Source organism: Acipenser ruthenus, chromosome 16 (assembly GCF_902713425.1).
Source record: "Acipenser ruthenus chromosome 16, fAciRut3.2 maternal haplotype, whole genome shotgun sequence".
NCBI classification, from domain to species: Eukaryota; Metazoa; Chordata; class Actinopteri; order Acipenseriformes; family Acipenseridae; genus Acipenser; species Acipenser ruthenus.
Genome location: NC_081204.1, coordinates 11,671,431 through 11,685,244, shown reverse-complemented (window position 1 = coordinate 11,685,244; position 13,814 = coordinate 11,671,431). Strand labels below are relative to the sequence as shown.

At 37.2% G+C, this 13,814-nt stretch overlaps 1 protein-coding gene across 1 annotated transcript; it reads left to right on the top strand.

The window, feature by feature from the left end:
* The first annotated feature begins 1,769 nt into the window (after positions 1-1,769).
* On the top strand, positions 1,770-12,816 carry LOC117411856 (Krueppel-like factor 15). The gene is made up of 3 exons (XM_058988796.1): positions 1,770-1,912; positions 5,276-6,411; positions 11,808-12,816. Exons 2-3 carry the CDS (start codon positions 5,378-5,380, stop codon positions 11,974-11,976), a joined length of 1,203 nt encoding a protein of 400 aa, XP_058844779.1. The 5' UTR covers positions 1,770-1,912; positions 5,276-5,377; the 3' UTR covers positions 11,977-12,816.
* The last annotated feature ends 998 nt before the right edge of the window (positions 12,817-13,814 follow it).

Genomic DNA, 13,814 nt, shown 5'->3' with positions numbered 1-13,814 from the left:
CAACATTCTGTATTTGACCTTAGGTGGTTCCATGCAGGTGGGGTTCAAGTAGTTACCGTGTCAGTACTGCAGGATTCCAGATTACATCAGTTGTCATTGCAGGAACAACCCTGCAGGCATAATATTAGCTTTGAGGATGACTGCTATAAAACAAAAAAGCTGTCACAAATTCAATATTAAAGTAAAACTACAGGTTATAAGACATTTGGCAAAGGTACTACTTCAAATATGTATTTCAGAAGGATTAATATTTCAGAGACCTATGCCTAAGGTTACCATAAATCAGCTGCATCTATAAGCCAAGTCTGCACTATCTGTCAATTCTCATTGTGACATCTGCTAAACCTGAGTGATGTGTTGAATATTCCTTTGGTAAGTTATGAGGTCCTGGATTACAAAGTGGCATTCAACAGTTTCACAGAACCCTTTAATGGTTGTCTGAGGTGGATAGTTATGTGCGATAGATGAAGCAATACAGTGCAGATTTTGGATTTTCTCCTTGACATCAACATGTTTGCCAGGGCTTGGAAAAATGAATGAGAAGGCTCAGGTGGGGGTCATATTAAATGTAACACAGGAAGTGACCTTAAAGTGTTGGCACAGGACAAAAACAGAAATATCCTCTGCTAAACAGCTTTTGAGAATGTTGCTAATAAGAGGATAGACATTTTTAAAATAGTTATACTTAAGCTATTTTAGCATTCTAGTTTTATTTGGGAGGCATGGAAATACTGCAGTGAGAGCTATTTGGCGCTAATACAGACCTGCAACCTTGGAGAGGCGAACAGAAGGGCTTCGGTAATGAGCAGAGGGTGCCCTATATAGTGGACTGAGGTCAGAGTTGGGACAGCCAACTGTAGAGGGGGAAATCTATTTTTTATCAGGTAGAAAAAAAGGTATGCAAAGAACATTTGGATACCGTGGCAGTCTATTACCTTAGCAGAACTGTTAGCAAATTACAGCACTGAAAACCTCATTTATGTGGCACAGATATGGCATCATTGTGCTGCGATGGATTAGCATTGTGTAATGGCTCATATAATTGCGCTATGCATTGAATTGTACTACTGTGTTGCCACATTGCCACCAGTACTCCTAATTCGAGAACCTTTGCACTGCCAATATCATTAAATCAAGAAATGTTCTTGTACATACCTTTGGAGTTTTATTTATTTTTGTATAATTGTTTTAAAATTGTGAAAACAAATACATTAGTGCAGTGTGTTCCTGTTATGCATATCACTTTTGATGTAGCGAAAACGTAATATATTCCTTAATTCCTTTAATTTTCGTTCTTGGTTTACTCCACATTCACTCCACGCTGGACCTTAAAGTATCAATTGCTCCAAGTAGAAACTGACTCCAACGTTGAACAAATGGGCATTACATGAACTACAGTATTTTCGCCACTGGCGTTCTTACTATACTTGACATAGAATATGTTTGTTGTATATTTTATAAATATGCATTCTATAGCTGTTGTAGTAGTAAGGGTAGTAGCATTTTTAAAACTGCTCCGAGTCCCCAATAGTTATATAAAGTTGTTTAATTTAAGATTCCTGATGGAGTCCAGATTCTCAAATCGAGTTGGTATGAGACCAGCAGAGAAAAGCGCTTGCAGATGCTTCCATTGACGACAAATGTGCAGTCCGGCCCCTTTCAACAGCCAACGAATCAGAGCACGGAACAGAGACGAGCCTTCCCCAAACCTACCCCCTAATTTTACTCTTATACTCTACACACCAATTGTCATGTGACAGTAATGCTACTACTTTACAGGCAAGGAGCACGGTGTGTGCTGTGCCATTGCTACAGTCTATTTCAAGGGCAAATTCATAGCACTGAACATTTTTCAAGGGAAAAAAAAACAATTATTTTATACTTGGGCTAAAGGGATTTGTTAATTTTGCAGGTAAGGGCGAAAGTAACATATATATTTTTTGTTTGCTTTGTGTTTTTGATTAAAGAGATCTTGCAAATAATATTTTCCACAGGCATAAGGCTGCATGCTGCGTGGTAGATGAAAACATGTTTACGTTGTTGTACTGTAACTACTGAATTTGCGCCATTCACGTTTTATGGATAAAAATTCAAATTAATTGCTAACTGTTTCTGAAAGGCGGATTAATGATATAGACATTTTATTTTGTAGAATTATATATACAAAAATATGTTTCGTTCATAATTGCAACTTATTATGTTTACGAATTATTATTAAAAACAAAAACAAAAAACGATTATTTGTGTTAGTATCCTAAAAAAAAAAAACAAAAAAAAAAAACAAGAACTTGTAGCTATACGGGTTTTTTTTTTATTTATTTTTTGTTTACAGTTTATACCACACAGGTTGTTCCAGGACTAATTATTGTTGATTTAAAATAATGTTTACAATGTAAATGTATTGCAATGTGTGTTTTTACAAAATATCCTAGAGAAAAATGACATTATTTTCCATATGGCTAACGGTACATTCATCCAGCGGGGGTCAAGTACAGGCTGAAGAAAAACATGTTTACAATGTTAGGTAGCGCTTTTTTTTTTTTTTGCTTTTATACTAATAAAATAATGCATGCTTTTTTATCTTTCAAAATCATTTTGTTTAATGTAAAAGAAAAACAAATACTGTTTTGGGGTCTTTTTTGCATTTTGAATGTAAAATTATGTTTAAAATACGTGTTTTAATATATTTAATATATATAATGTCTGAAAAACACTAAAATGTGTTTTACAAAAGTATTTTTTTTATCGGACTTTCGTTATTTAATTTGCTTTATATGGTATAAATTGTCTATGCATACCACATGCATTATGTTATGCTAATAATGTTGATAGTGCCTGCACGGGTTACTATCGGTCAATACTGCGCTGGGGCCAATGGAGGGGGCTCGACCAGTGAACCCGACACAATCGGACCAATTCATTAGCCTACAGCCGCAAGCTAGGCATGCATGTTCCATAAGACTGTTTTCAACTTTTATAGAAAGTTTGGTTGTGAAAGCGCGTTGCGTGCAATGACTTTTAAATCGTTTTGTATGTGCGCGGTAATATACTGTATAATAGCGCATTATTATTATTATTATTTATTTCTTAGCAGACGCCCTTATCCAGGGCGACTTACAATCGTAGGCAAAAACATTTCAAGCGTTACAATACAAGTAATACAATAAGAGCAAGAAATACAATAACTTTTGTTCAAGTAAAGTACAAGTTTGACAAACCACAATTCAATAATACAGCAGGTAATAGTGATAGTTACATTACTAGTTACAGCGCTAAATTAATGCAGCTAAAACTTAAACTTAAAATTAATGCAGCTAAAACTTAAACTTAGTTTGAATTATTATTATTATTATTATTATTATTATTATTATTATTATTATTATTATTATTATTATTATTATTATTATAAAGCAAATTTAACTGCATGTTCTGTCTGTCCATAAGGTTTTAGCACAGTGAGGCATTTTTATGCAGGTACAGGATTGACTGCAGGACGGCTATGTTTAGTTAGATTTCCACCTCGACCTTGTACCTTAATCTGAACCTGCCGTGGAAATATGTTTGTCCTGTAAGCAGCAACAGCAGCAGTGCCAGTGACCCGTAATGGTAGATTTGAAGACACTCGCTAAATAATATCTGTTAATAACATACTCAACAAAGTCAATGACGCCACACACCTTGTCAGAGGTTATTGAAGCAGAATTCTAGCCCTACATACTAAGAAAAAACAATGTTTGGTTTGAACATTTAGCTTTAGTGTTTTAAGATTTTTACTGTCAGGCAACCTATGTCTGTTTTCACTGTCAAAAATTTTGCAGCGATTCGGAAGATTGTGGATTCTTAAGCATTCTAAGACCAGGCACACGGAAGTTCCCAGGTCACATGATTCTTAATGAGCACCACACGCTTGCAGATTGAATAACTAAGATTAAATAACCAGAACAAGACTGTTTTTATTTTCAGATATTTATAAGCATGTGCCATTAAATTGAGGTGTTAATGGCATAACACAGTTTCAATGTCTTATATAGCCATTTTTTTCTTTAAAAATCCTGCATGAGTATAGTCATTCGTTTTTTTATTCATTTCTATTCATTTCGAGAGCCCATACAACTAATTCAACTTGTCAAAATTGAAGTCCAGGCCTCCAAAGATGCAAAGCTTGTGCACTTAATGGTTTAATTTGAGCTTTACTAAGATAGGTTTGACATTTTCACAAAAGCACACAAAATTATACAGAAGCCTATTGCTAGGGTTACTGTGAAGTTTATGAGGTCATATCCCTGGGCAATACCTCAAACAAATGTTAAGCAAGAGTTGCCTCAATGCTGGCAGTGTGCCACAAAATAATGTATAGCAACTGGGTGTCAAATTCCATAGGCCTAGGTGTACTGTACTTATTATCTGTCTTATTGTGCTGAGTGAAAGTCATTTGCCTAGTAAGGTAGATTCATACTGTAGTGAACTGTTCCATACATCATGTCTTGTAATTTTTTTCAAGTGCATGACTCATATTAATACAGTGTAGAGCATACTGAGTTAATTACGTTCCACATGTTTACATGAGGGAGGAAATACCTTTTAAGAAAATGTATTTCTGCTTTTCAAGAGGTGTTAGGAATTCTAATGTAAATACATGAATCAAAATACAGTATGTGATTTCATTCTAATGATGTAATCCTCAATTCATGATAAAGTACACAATTATACATATGAACTGCTTGAAAAGTACCATTGGAAAACTACTGTAATACATGCATAAACAGGTTTTCTATAGAACAGACCAATTTATTATTATTATTATTTATTTCTTAGCAGATGCCCTTATCCAGGGCGACTTACAATTGTTACAAGATATCACATTATACATTATTTCACATACAATTACCCATTTATACAGTTGGGTTTTTACTGGAGCAATCTAGGTAAAGTACTTTGCTCAAGGGTACAGCAGCAGTGTCCCCCACCTGGGATTGAACCCACGACCCTCCGGTCCAGAGTCCAGAGCCCTAACCACTACTCCACACTGCTGCCCTTGATGGCAATGATGGCACCACAATAGAATAACATTGGTTCTCATAATTGGATCTGCAACATTGGTACCATTCTACTTAATGGATCATACTATTGTAGCTGGCCAAGTTACCATTGCCCCTTATTAAAATCCATTGAGCTGCCATTGTGCAACTGCTGTGTCAATGAATTTCAGTTAGTGAGCTGCCAAAAGATGTAATACTGATAGATTGTAATTGCTCCTGTTTTGCCTCTTGTTTAGGTGGGCTTATTTAAACTTGGACAGCACCTGATTCTTCATATATTCTGCCTGGCTTGTGTTTGTCGGTCCAAAACAGCAAGACTCGAGGGTTATCAAGCGGGAATGGTGGATCACTTTCTGCTTGCAGAGGAGACTTTTCCCCCCACTGGTTCTCCAGTGGGCTACCTGTGTGACATGGTGACTGATGCTGGCACGTATCAGATGCTGCCCTCCCCCTTCTCCGAGGATGAGTTGAGTGACTCTTCAAGCTTTGGGTCATGCTCCAGCCCTGATTCTTGGGTACTCAGCTCCAGCTGTGGGAGTAACTCAAGTGCTGAAAGTCAAGACAGCATCTTAGACTACCTTCTGTCCCAGGCCACCTTGGGGAATGTCCAAGGGTCTTTGTGGGACAGGAAGGAATCTCATCCGTTGGTGAAGGAAGAGAGCTTTGATTTTCCTATTTTCTCTGTGGACATGGATGAATCTGGACCATTTCAGCCCACCCTGGAAGAGATTGAAGAGTTCCTGGAAGAAAACATGGAGATGGCCCTCAAGGAAGAGGCTAGCAACCAGGTCATCTGTACAAAAAGTGACAACCAAACATCATCTGCAGGGCAGCTGAGAGACCAAACTGTACCGTGCATGAGTGTCTGTGAAACCAAAAGCGACCAGTCAGACGACACCACGAAAAAGGAAGAGGTCTCAAAACAGACTGTTGATAGCAGGGTCCCAGTCATTCTTCAGATTCAGCCCATCCAAATTAAGCAGGAACAAAGCCCAACCGTGGCATCACAGCCTCCGCAGCCAGACATTAAAATCACCCAGCTGCTGGTCAACATCCAGGGACAGACCTTCGCTCTTGTCCCCCAGATGGTGCAGTCTGCTAACCTCAACTTGTCACCCAAGTTTGTCCGTATCGCCCCGGTTCCCATTGCAGCAAAGCCTGTGGGAGCAGGAGATGGTTGTCAGGGCCAGGTTGGGATCCTCATGGGCCAGAGGTTTCAGAAGAACCCAGCAGCGGAACTTATTAAAATGCACAAATGTACTTTCCTAGGGTGTACCAAGATGTATACCAAGAGCAGCCACCTGAAGGCTCACCTGCGAAGGCATACAGGAGAGAAGCCCTTTGCATGCACCTGGCCAGGCTGTGGATGGAGGTCAGTAAGTTCAACACAGTGTTCACAAACCAAGTATTATTCCTTAGCACCCCGTGTTTCCACAGACAACCCCATGGTAACAGTTAAGACTCCCATTCCATGGCAATTTTAAGCCATTCCAGGCTTAACTATGAAAATAATTAGCCACGCTTGAGCTTAATTAGACATATCCAATGGACCACGTGACTGGTATAACTAATTACTACAGTATGATTACAGTGACCACATGATAACAGCTTATTAGAACTCTTAAGAAGTTTACTGTAGCATGATAAATCACAGTCTAAGAATGTAAAGCACCGATAAAGATTGTAAAAACAAACTCCAAAATGAATCTAACTTCACTCAATCACTGTTTTTTTTTGTTGTTGTCATTGAACATTAAACTAACATTTTGGCAATGGTAATGATTTACTATGTTAATATATTTCATGTAATAGACATTCTCTCATGAAGTTCTGGCTCCCTCAGAAGGGATGTCTCTTATAATAAGTAGTATATCACGTATACGGGTGTCTCTTATTATAAGCGCAAAACCTGATATAGCCAGGAACTACTATTCAACATAAACAAATGAACAGTTTTACCAAAACCAAAAAAAACACTGCAAGTTTCATTTTGGTGTAAAGACCATTATATTAAATTTAAGGCCTGTTATTAATTTACATTTCATAGTTTCTGTTATTGGTGCTTTTTATTTTTTACTGCTTCTCTATTGCTTTGCAGTTCTTTAATTTCCAATACATTTTCTTTACTTTGGCCTGCCTGTGTCGTTGAAACGGGTCAGGTAAAAAAAAAAAATATATATGTACATCTAAAGAAAGGTACACTCACAATGCCTATAGTAAGTAGAGTAATACAGTAAGTAGCTTTATATTTCATTTATTTTATTTTTTTACGGTCCTTTTACCTTTTAATGGTGTTTACAATTATTCAGAGTGTTTCTTTTTGCAATAGCTTAGACACCGTTTTTAAGGCTCCAGTTCTAGTTGCCTGTCAAAGTTAATATATGCGAAATCAGCCAAAGCGTCTTTATAGAGCTCAGAGCCGGTTCTATAAGTTCTTAAGTTTTGCTTGAAACACACCGTTGTTTATTATTATTATTATTTCTTAGCAGTTGTTGTTGCACTAGATGGTTCTGGCCCTTGCTAAAATAAAGACACTAGCAGATCTAGCCAACATTCCACATGTCTATGGCAGCTCATGAAGTCATAGTCAAAGCACTTTATTACAAAGACAATGTTTGAGTAATTGCAATAAGAATCACTCAGAATGATTGAAAAAAGAATCATAGATCGTAAGGCAACAGTAAATTAAACTGTGAGCATGTTACCTGAAGCGCTCTGTGTTTCACGCTTGCAGAGCAGCATGGTGGAGAGGGCTGCTCTGTGTGTCGCACTGAAAGCTTTCAAAGTCAGGGGAACTGAGCAGTGATCAGGAGACAGTGAAAAGGGTTGTCCTGGAAGGTTGCAAAATCATAAAAACACAACACTGATACATTCGGATCGTTTATGCTGAGTGTGTGAGAAAGACAGAACTGCTAACTGGAAGGAGAACGTCACAATTATTGGGACTTAAAACGTGATGTAAGATCAATAGTTTCATTATTGTTCAACCCTAGTAGGTCAGGTATATAAGCAGTAGAGAAATCGGTTCACTCAGCCACGCAGAACCCACTGGAGAGAAGGGGTTGAACTTGCCAACAGTCAACTGGAAAAAAAAAGTGTAAAAAATATACAAGGGGGGACTGAGGAAGCTCTCAAAAAGAAACTGGAACAGAGTCATCAACCACCCAACCCAATACGGCCTTTTCTTCTTTAATCATGCTGCGATTCGTAAATAAACTTTAATCTTCGTGCATGATTCATGTAATTCAGTTCTGGCCTGAACTTTTTGTAACCCAACACGCTGACAGTTAATTGGATAATCTTGCTGGTTTAGCTTCAGCAATTTCAGGTCTTATTTCTGTTTGTTGCCTACACAGTAATGGCAGTGAGGTTAATGTGTTATGGTAAACGTTTGGTGTCCTTCCAGTTTTAATGTGAGATGACAGAAAACTGGATAGTACTGCTACTGAGGGACAGTTTGTGTGCACTTTGTGACTCCTGTCCATTAGTTAATATGGTAGTCAGTTTCTTGTTATTTGCTTGAATTTTACTTGACTATGACTAGAAGTTATAAAAACATTAGAGGACACCCCTTAGCTTGTACAGTTTTCTTAGTACATGCTTTTGCTGTCTCTTGTGTACTTATGCAACTTTTGTTAACACAACAAAGATGTGATATTTGTAATTCACATACTAGATTATAAATCATTCTAAGTAATGGCACTACAGTAAGGACTGTCTTTGGGGAACATTTCTAAATTCCTATCTGAATGTCATTGTGCTGCACACTTTTGTTTAAACACAGTTATTGTGTTCCCTTGAGTTTCAACGCTACAATCACAATACAGCATTCAGGTAGAAAACTAGTGATGGGCACTTAAATTACTTTGGGAGAAATTTGGGATCTCGCATGATTATAACCCAGCATGTGAAAAAAATACATTCTAAATGATGTGAATAGAAAGCTGCAGGTGTGCTATGATAACAAAAATATCAACTTTATATGTTTTATCAACAGATTTTTGGACTACCTGCAGTCCATCAAGATTAAAGGGTGGAAGGAGGGGGAGGGAAGCATTCAGGCAATTAAGTGAAATCTAACACCCCTAGTATTGGTTGAAGTGCTCAAGATACCACCAGGAAGCACTGGAGCTGATGGCCACCTTAAAATAACTCCAGGTCTTGGGTGAAGCACAAAACAAATAAGGAAATTAACACTGCTGCCGTATCAGCCCTATCCATGTAGGAAGTGGTATTGGCTTTTTCCACTTAGCTATTCGAAAGTACAGTACATTGCAGCAACATCATTTAGCAAGATAGTGTGTAAACGATTGGGGTGCAGATCACCAGATCATCCCAAATTCATTGTTTCATTACAAGGGTGATCCGTTGACACATCATCAATAAACTATAAAAAATACAGGGTTTGCAGGTTTATGAATGATTGGGTTAAGGACGTCCGCGGTTGAGAGAGCAAGTAGCTTCAATTTAATTGTCTTTGTTTTTTCTGTACTGTCCCCTAACTTTGCTAGATGTTGGCAATCATTTTGAGTGGTTCTTAATGCAACTACTGAAATGTTGTGTTTTGTGTCCCTTATAAAAGTTACCACGGTAATGTTTCAGTTTTCCCATGCTTTTACCATAGTTTGCCATGTTCTTTATTATGCTTTACCATACCTGTCTGTGCTTTACAGTGCTTAACTGGTCACTTTGCTTTATTACAGTTTGCTATGCTTTTTCTGCTAAACTTGTATAAGGGGTGCTTTGACTAGGAGTTCAGGAGCTGTATGCTATATCATCTAAAATGTCTTTACATTAATAAGCAGCATCTAGTGCAAAGCAGTGTGTTGCCAGCAAAACAAAAGCAAACTTGATCCAAAATTTGTTTGTAAGGCTAGTAATTACTTTCTCATCAGGTATTGTGAAGCTGTAACCGAGCCAATTCCAGCATCTTGTCACAGAATCTGTAAGTTTAGAACAACAGCAGCTTGACAGCAGGCCATAGCCTCAGATATACTTGGAGTAGAAAGAAAAGGAACTATTTCACTTTCGCACCGAGTTTGTGCTGAGAAGGAAATAGTCTTGGAAATGGACCTAACAAAGCCGACGTTCTGAATAGTAACCATGACCCAGGCAGAGGCATGCCAGCACTGCAGCTTCCTCTAAAGAGAGACACGGCCAGGGTTTCTAATAGAGAAACTATACCTCACGTTGAGAGAAAAAAAACACAACATTCTTCTAGCTGAATTTTCTTTAGATTTAATCAAAGAGGCTATTTACTGTACATATAAAGTTACTCTGTGTTTTGTGGATCTCATCTAATTTCTAAACTTAGCATACATGGAGCTTGCAATGAGATTGCAAATCTCACTTGCAGTTTTGACCAGTCAGATGTTTTGCATCTTCAGGTTCAGAATCAGCATTTACAGAGAAATACAATACAGATTATAATGGATGAAAGACATTTGTAAGGGTTGTGCTTCTCAGTGTTTTTTAAAGATTAGATCAAAACGGGACCATTATTTATAACAGAATATTTATTACAAGACCTCTTGGCATAGGGAAGACAATACAATGACAAGGCATGGCACCGAGAGGGTTAATCACTGACTGATTTAGCATTAGCTTGAAAGAAGTATCACATGTGTTTGTAGTTATCGTACCTTTAATTTAGATTTTAAAGTACGGATCACAAAAGCTCAGTGCACTGACACACACAAATTGAAGACTCCAGTGGAAAAAGAATAGTTCTTCAGTGTTGCGTTACTTGGTGAACTAATTTAGGCATAGCCACATGACACACACTCCTAAGTCCTTTCAGGGTACTGTATACAAGTATTATTCCACTAGGGGCTCTAATTGCTGTTTTAAGACATGTTAAATACAATTTGAAAAGTATCATGCCTATGTGCAAAGGCACAGCACTCTGCAGACTGGGTTGGCCAGCTGAGTAAACAGCCAGATTGCACATATACATTTTTCTGTTTTTTTTTTTTGTTTAAGACATTTACTTAAGCAGGTTTAATCTACTGAAAATAAACATCTTGAATAAATAAACAAAATGTAATGACGGACTGTTTTGTTAAAAGGCAAACATTAAATGAGGTAGTGAGTATATGTATTCATAACAACTGTAAAACACGTTCAGTAAAACATTTGGTAAACTACAGTGAGCTATTTTGTGCTTTTGGTCTTGTATTACAATACAAAAGATATTTATCTCTATTACAATACGATATATCTTGTAAAGGAGGTATCACGATTCATTGATACACAATGAATTGTTACAGGCTATTATTTGGACCGGACACTGGGGACCAATACCGCTTCAAACACTGCTCTTGCTTTTCCTTAGAGGTCACCCATTCCGGTACTGACCAGGTCAACCTTGCTTAGCTTCTGCACCTAACAGGCTTTATCATTTCAAGACTGAACAGTATTTAATTTTGTTGACAGGAACAACAGAACCACACTTGCCTTAATAGCAGCTTGAATTATTAGCAGACTTTTCAACAACTGCTGTGATAAATGTTGGCGATAAAATATTTGCAGTCAAAGTATGACATTTTAACCCTAAACTTTATCTTAAAACCGTCTGCCTTATGACTTAATTGTTCTTCCTGTTGAAATAGTGAAATGTTTGTTTTAGTAATTCAATATTAATTTGGTCAGAAATCAAATTACTTTTGAATTATAGAGACATTTTCCAAAGTAACATTCCAAAGTCATTACATTTGAAGTGCTATTGAAAATTGAGTTTTTAATCAGTCTGTCTGTTCTTTGGTCCAGGTTTTCCAGATCGGACGAGCTCTCCAGACACCGACGCTCACACTCTGGAGTCAAGCCTTATCAGTGCCCAGTCTGCGAGAAAAAATTTGCCCGCAGCGACCACCTGTCCAAACACATCAAAGTCCATCGCTTTCCACGAAGTAACCGGACAGTACGCACAACAAACTGACCCAATGTAACTGTGTGTCTGTGTTCCTGTCTTTTACAATGGACAGCATCCAAGGAGAGAGAGAGAGAGAAACAGAAAGCACTTCTTTGTGGTACTGTGATAATTTATTGTCCAACAAGCAAAAAATACTGTTACTTGATGCTATGTTTGCGTGAGTGTTTATGAACACGTCTCAGAGTATGCTGTTGTTGTTGTTGTCCGTCCCCCGTCCCCCCCAGTAAAATAAAATAGTGTTTTATTTTTTGAAAAAGTGTATTTTAAATGATAAAGCTGGTTTCCTGGAAATTAATGAAGAACAGATTATTTTGTATTTTGTTGTTGTTTAAAAAAAAAAAAAAAAAAAAAAAAACGATGTCTACTTTAAGCTACTTGTGATACTAGAGTCAGGACAATGGCCCTCAATCGATTTGAACTCTAACCTGCCAAGTTATCCTATAGGAGGTTAGCATTCTTTCCTTATTACCGGCTTTTCATTTAACCACTGCTCTTACGTCGTCTTGGCAACGGCCCCTTCTGGGGTGGCAGCACCAATGCTTGGGCTTTCCCCCTAGTTCCTCATTGTCCTGTCCCTTGAATCTTCCATATCTGTACTGATTCTGGATGTCTGGAATCCAGAATGATGGTGCATTAATCATCTCTGTTACACGTCAGGAAGTATTGTAAGCAGCTGACATGTCTGGCCACAGTTAACAAACTACAGAATGTAGTCAATTGTATGGCAATTGTAAAAAAAAAAACAGTGGCTTATGTTGAACAGTTTCATGAATATGCAATACTACAGTAAAGGGAACTGTAGTTCTTCACATGAACAAATCTGCCTCAGATCATAAAATCTTGTTATCAGAAGACCTACACGCCTTTGTACAGCTTTTATAACATGAGGTTTTAGCTTCGAGGTTGTGGCTTTGTAGATGCCAATGCTAACTGGAAAGCATGGTGCTAAAGTTGTCAACACAGCCAACCTCAATACTGTATAATAACATGTGACAGAAAGTAGAGAATTAAAGGCTAGGTTATTAAAACTGAGGCATGACTGTAGAATGCTGTGCCAATGTTTTGTGTATAGTCTCCTATACAGCCCTGAAATAAAACACTGCAATTCTGTATCTTATGTATGCGCTATGAAGAACATATATGTTAATATATATGTGTAGCATAATGTGTGTACTTGTGATGTATGGATACAGTATGCCATATCGCATTGCATTCATTCCATTCAATATTTTTTAAAAAAAAGCTTGTAATACCAGGTATTTTTTCACATCCTATGAATGTATGTAAATAAATAATAAATACAAACTGTACATAGTGGCATCTATATGAAAAGAATCTTCTAATAACATATCTTAAATCTTTGTGATTATGTAAATTTTTAATGTAAGCTGTAAACAAGTGTACATAACATAACAATTCAATATATATATATATATATATATATATATATATATATATATATATATATATATATATTTTCCTTTGGTCAACATAAAAATACATTTACAAATAAAACTGAAAAGAGAACTCTTGTACTTATTTTACGTAGACATTAAGACTCTCTTAACTAATGATTCTGTACTAAGTGGCAATGGTATGAGCTTTTAGAACAATAGTACCACAGTTGCATCATTCTCGTATTTGATATTTCAATCACAGTTTGCCCTACAAACCAATATATCCCTGGTACTCAATTGTTGGAACCACACAGCCTTGGAGATGGCCCCATAATATACAAATGGCTTGCATGAAAATGCATGCTAACTCGAATGGTGTTTGTCGAACAAGGACATTGTTTTGTTTAAAAGACTGTATGGGAGTTTGGATGGTTTTGTTATTACCCT

What these genes read in the sequence shown, in the direction of transcription:
- LOC117411856 (XM_058988796.1), top strand. Translation starts at nt 5,378, where the DNA reads ATGGTGGATCACTTTCTGCTTGCAGAGGAGACTTTTCCCCCCACTGGT. An exon ending in TGGCCAGGCTGTGGATGGAG is followed by an intron (nt 6,412 to 11,807) that starts GTCAGTAAGTTC and finishes TCTTTGGTCCAG; the next exon opens with GTTTTCCAGATCGGACGAGC.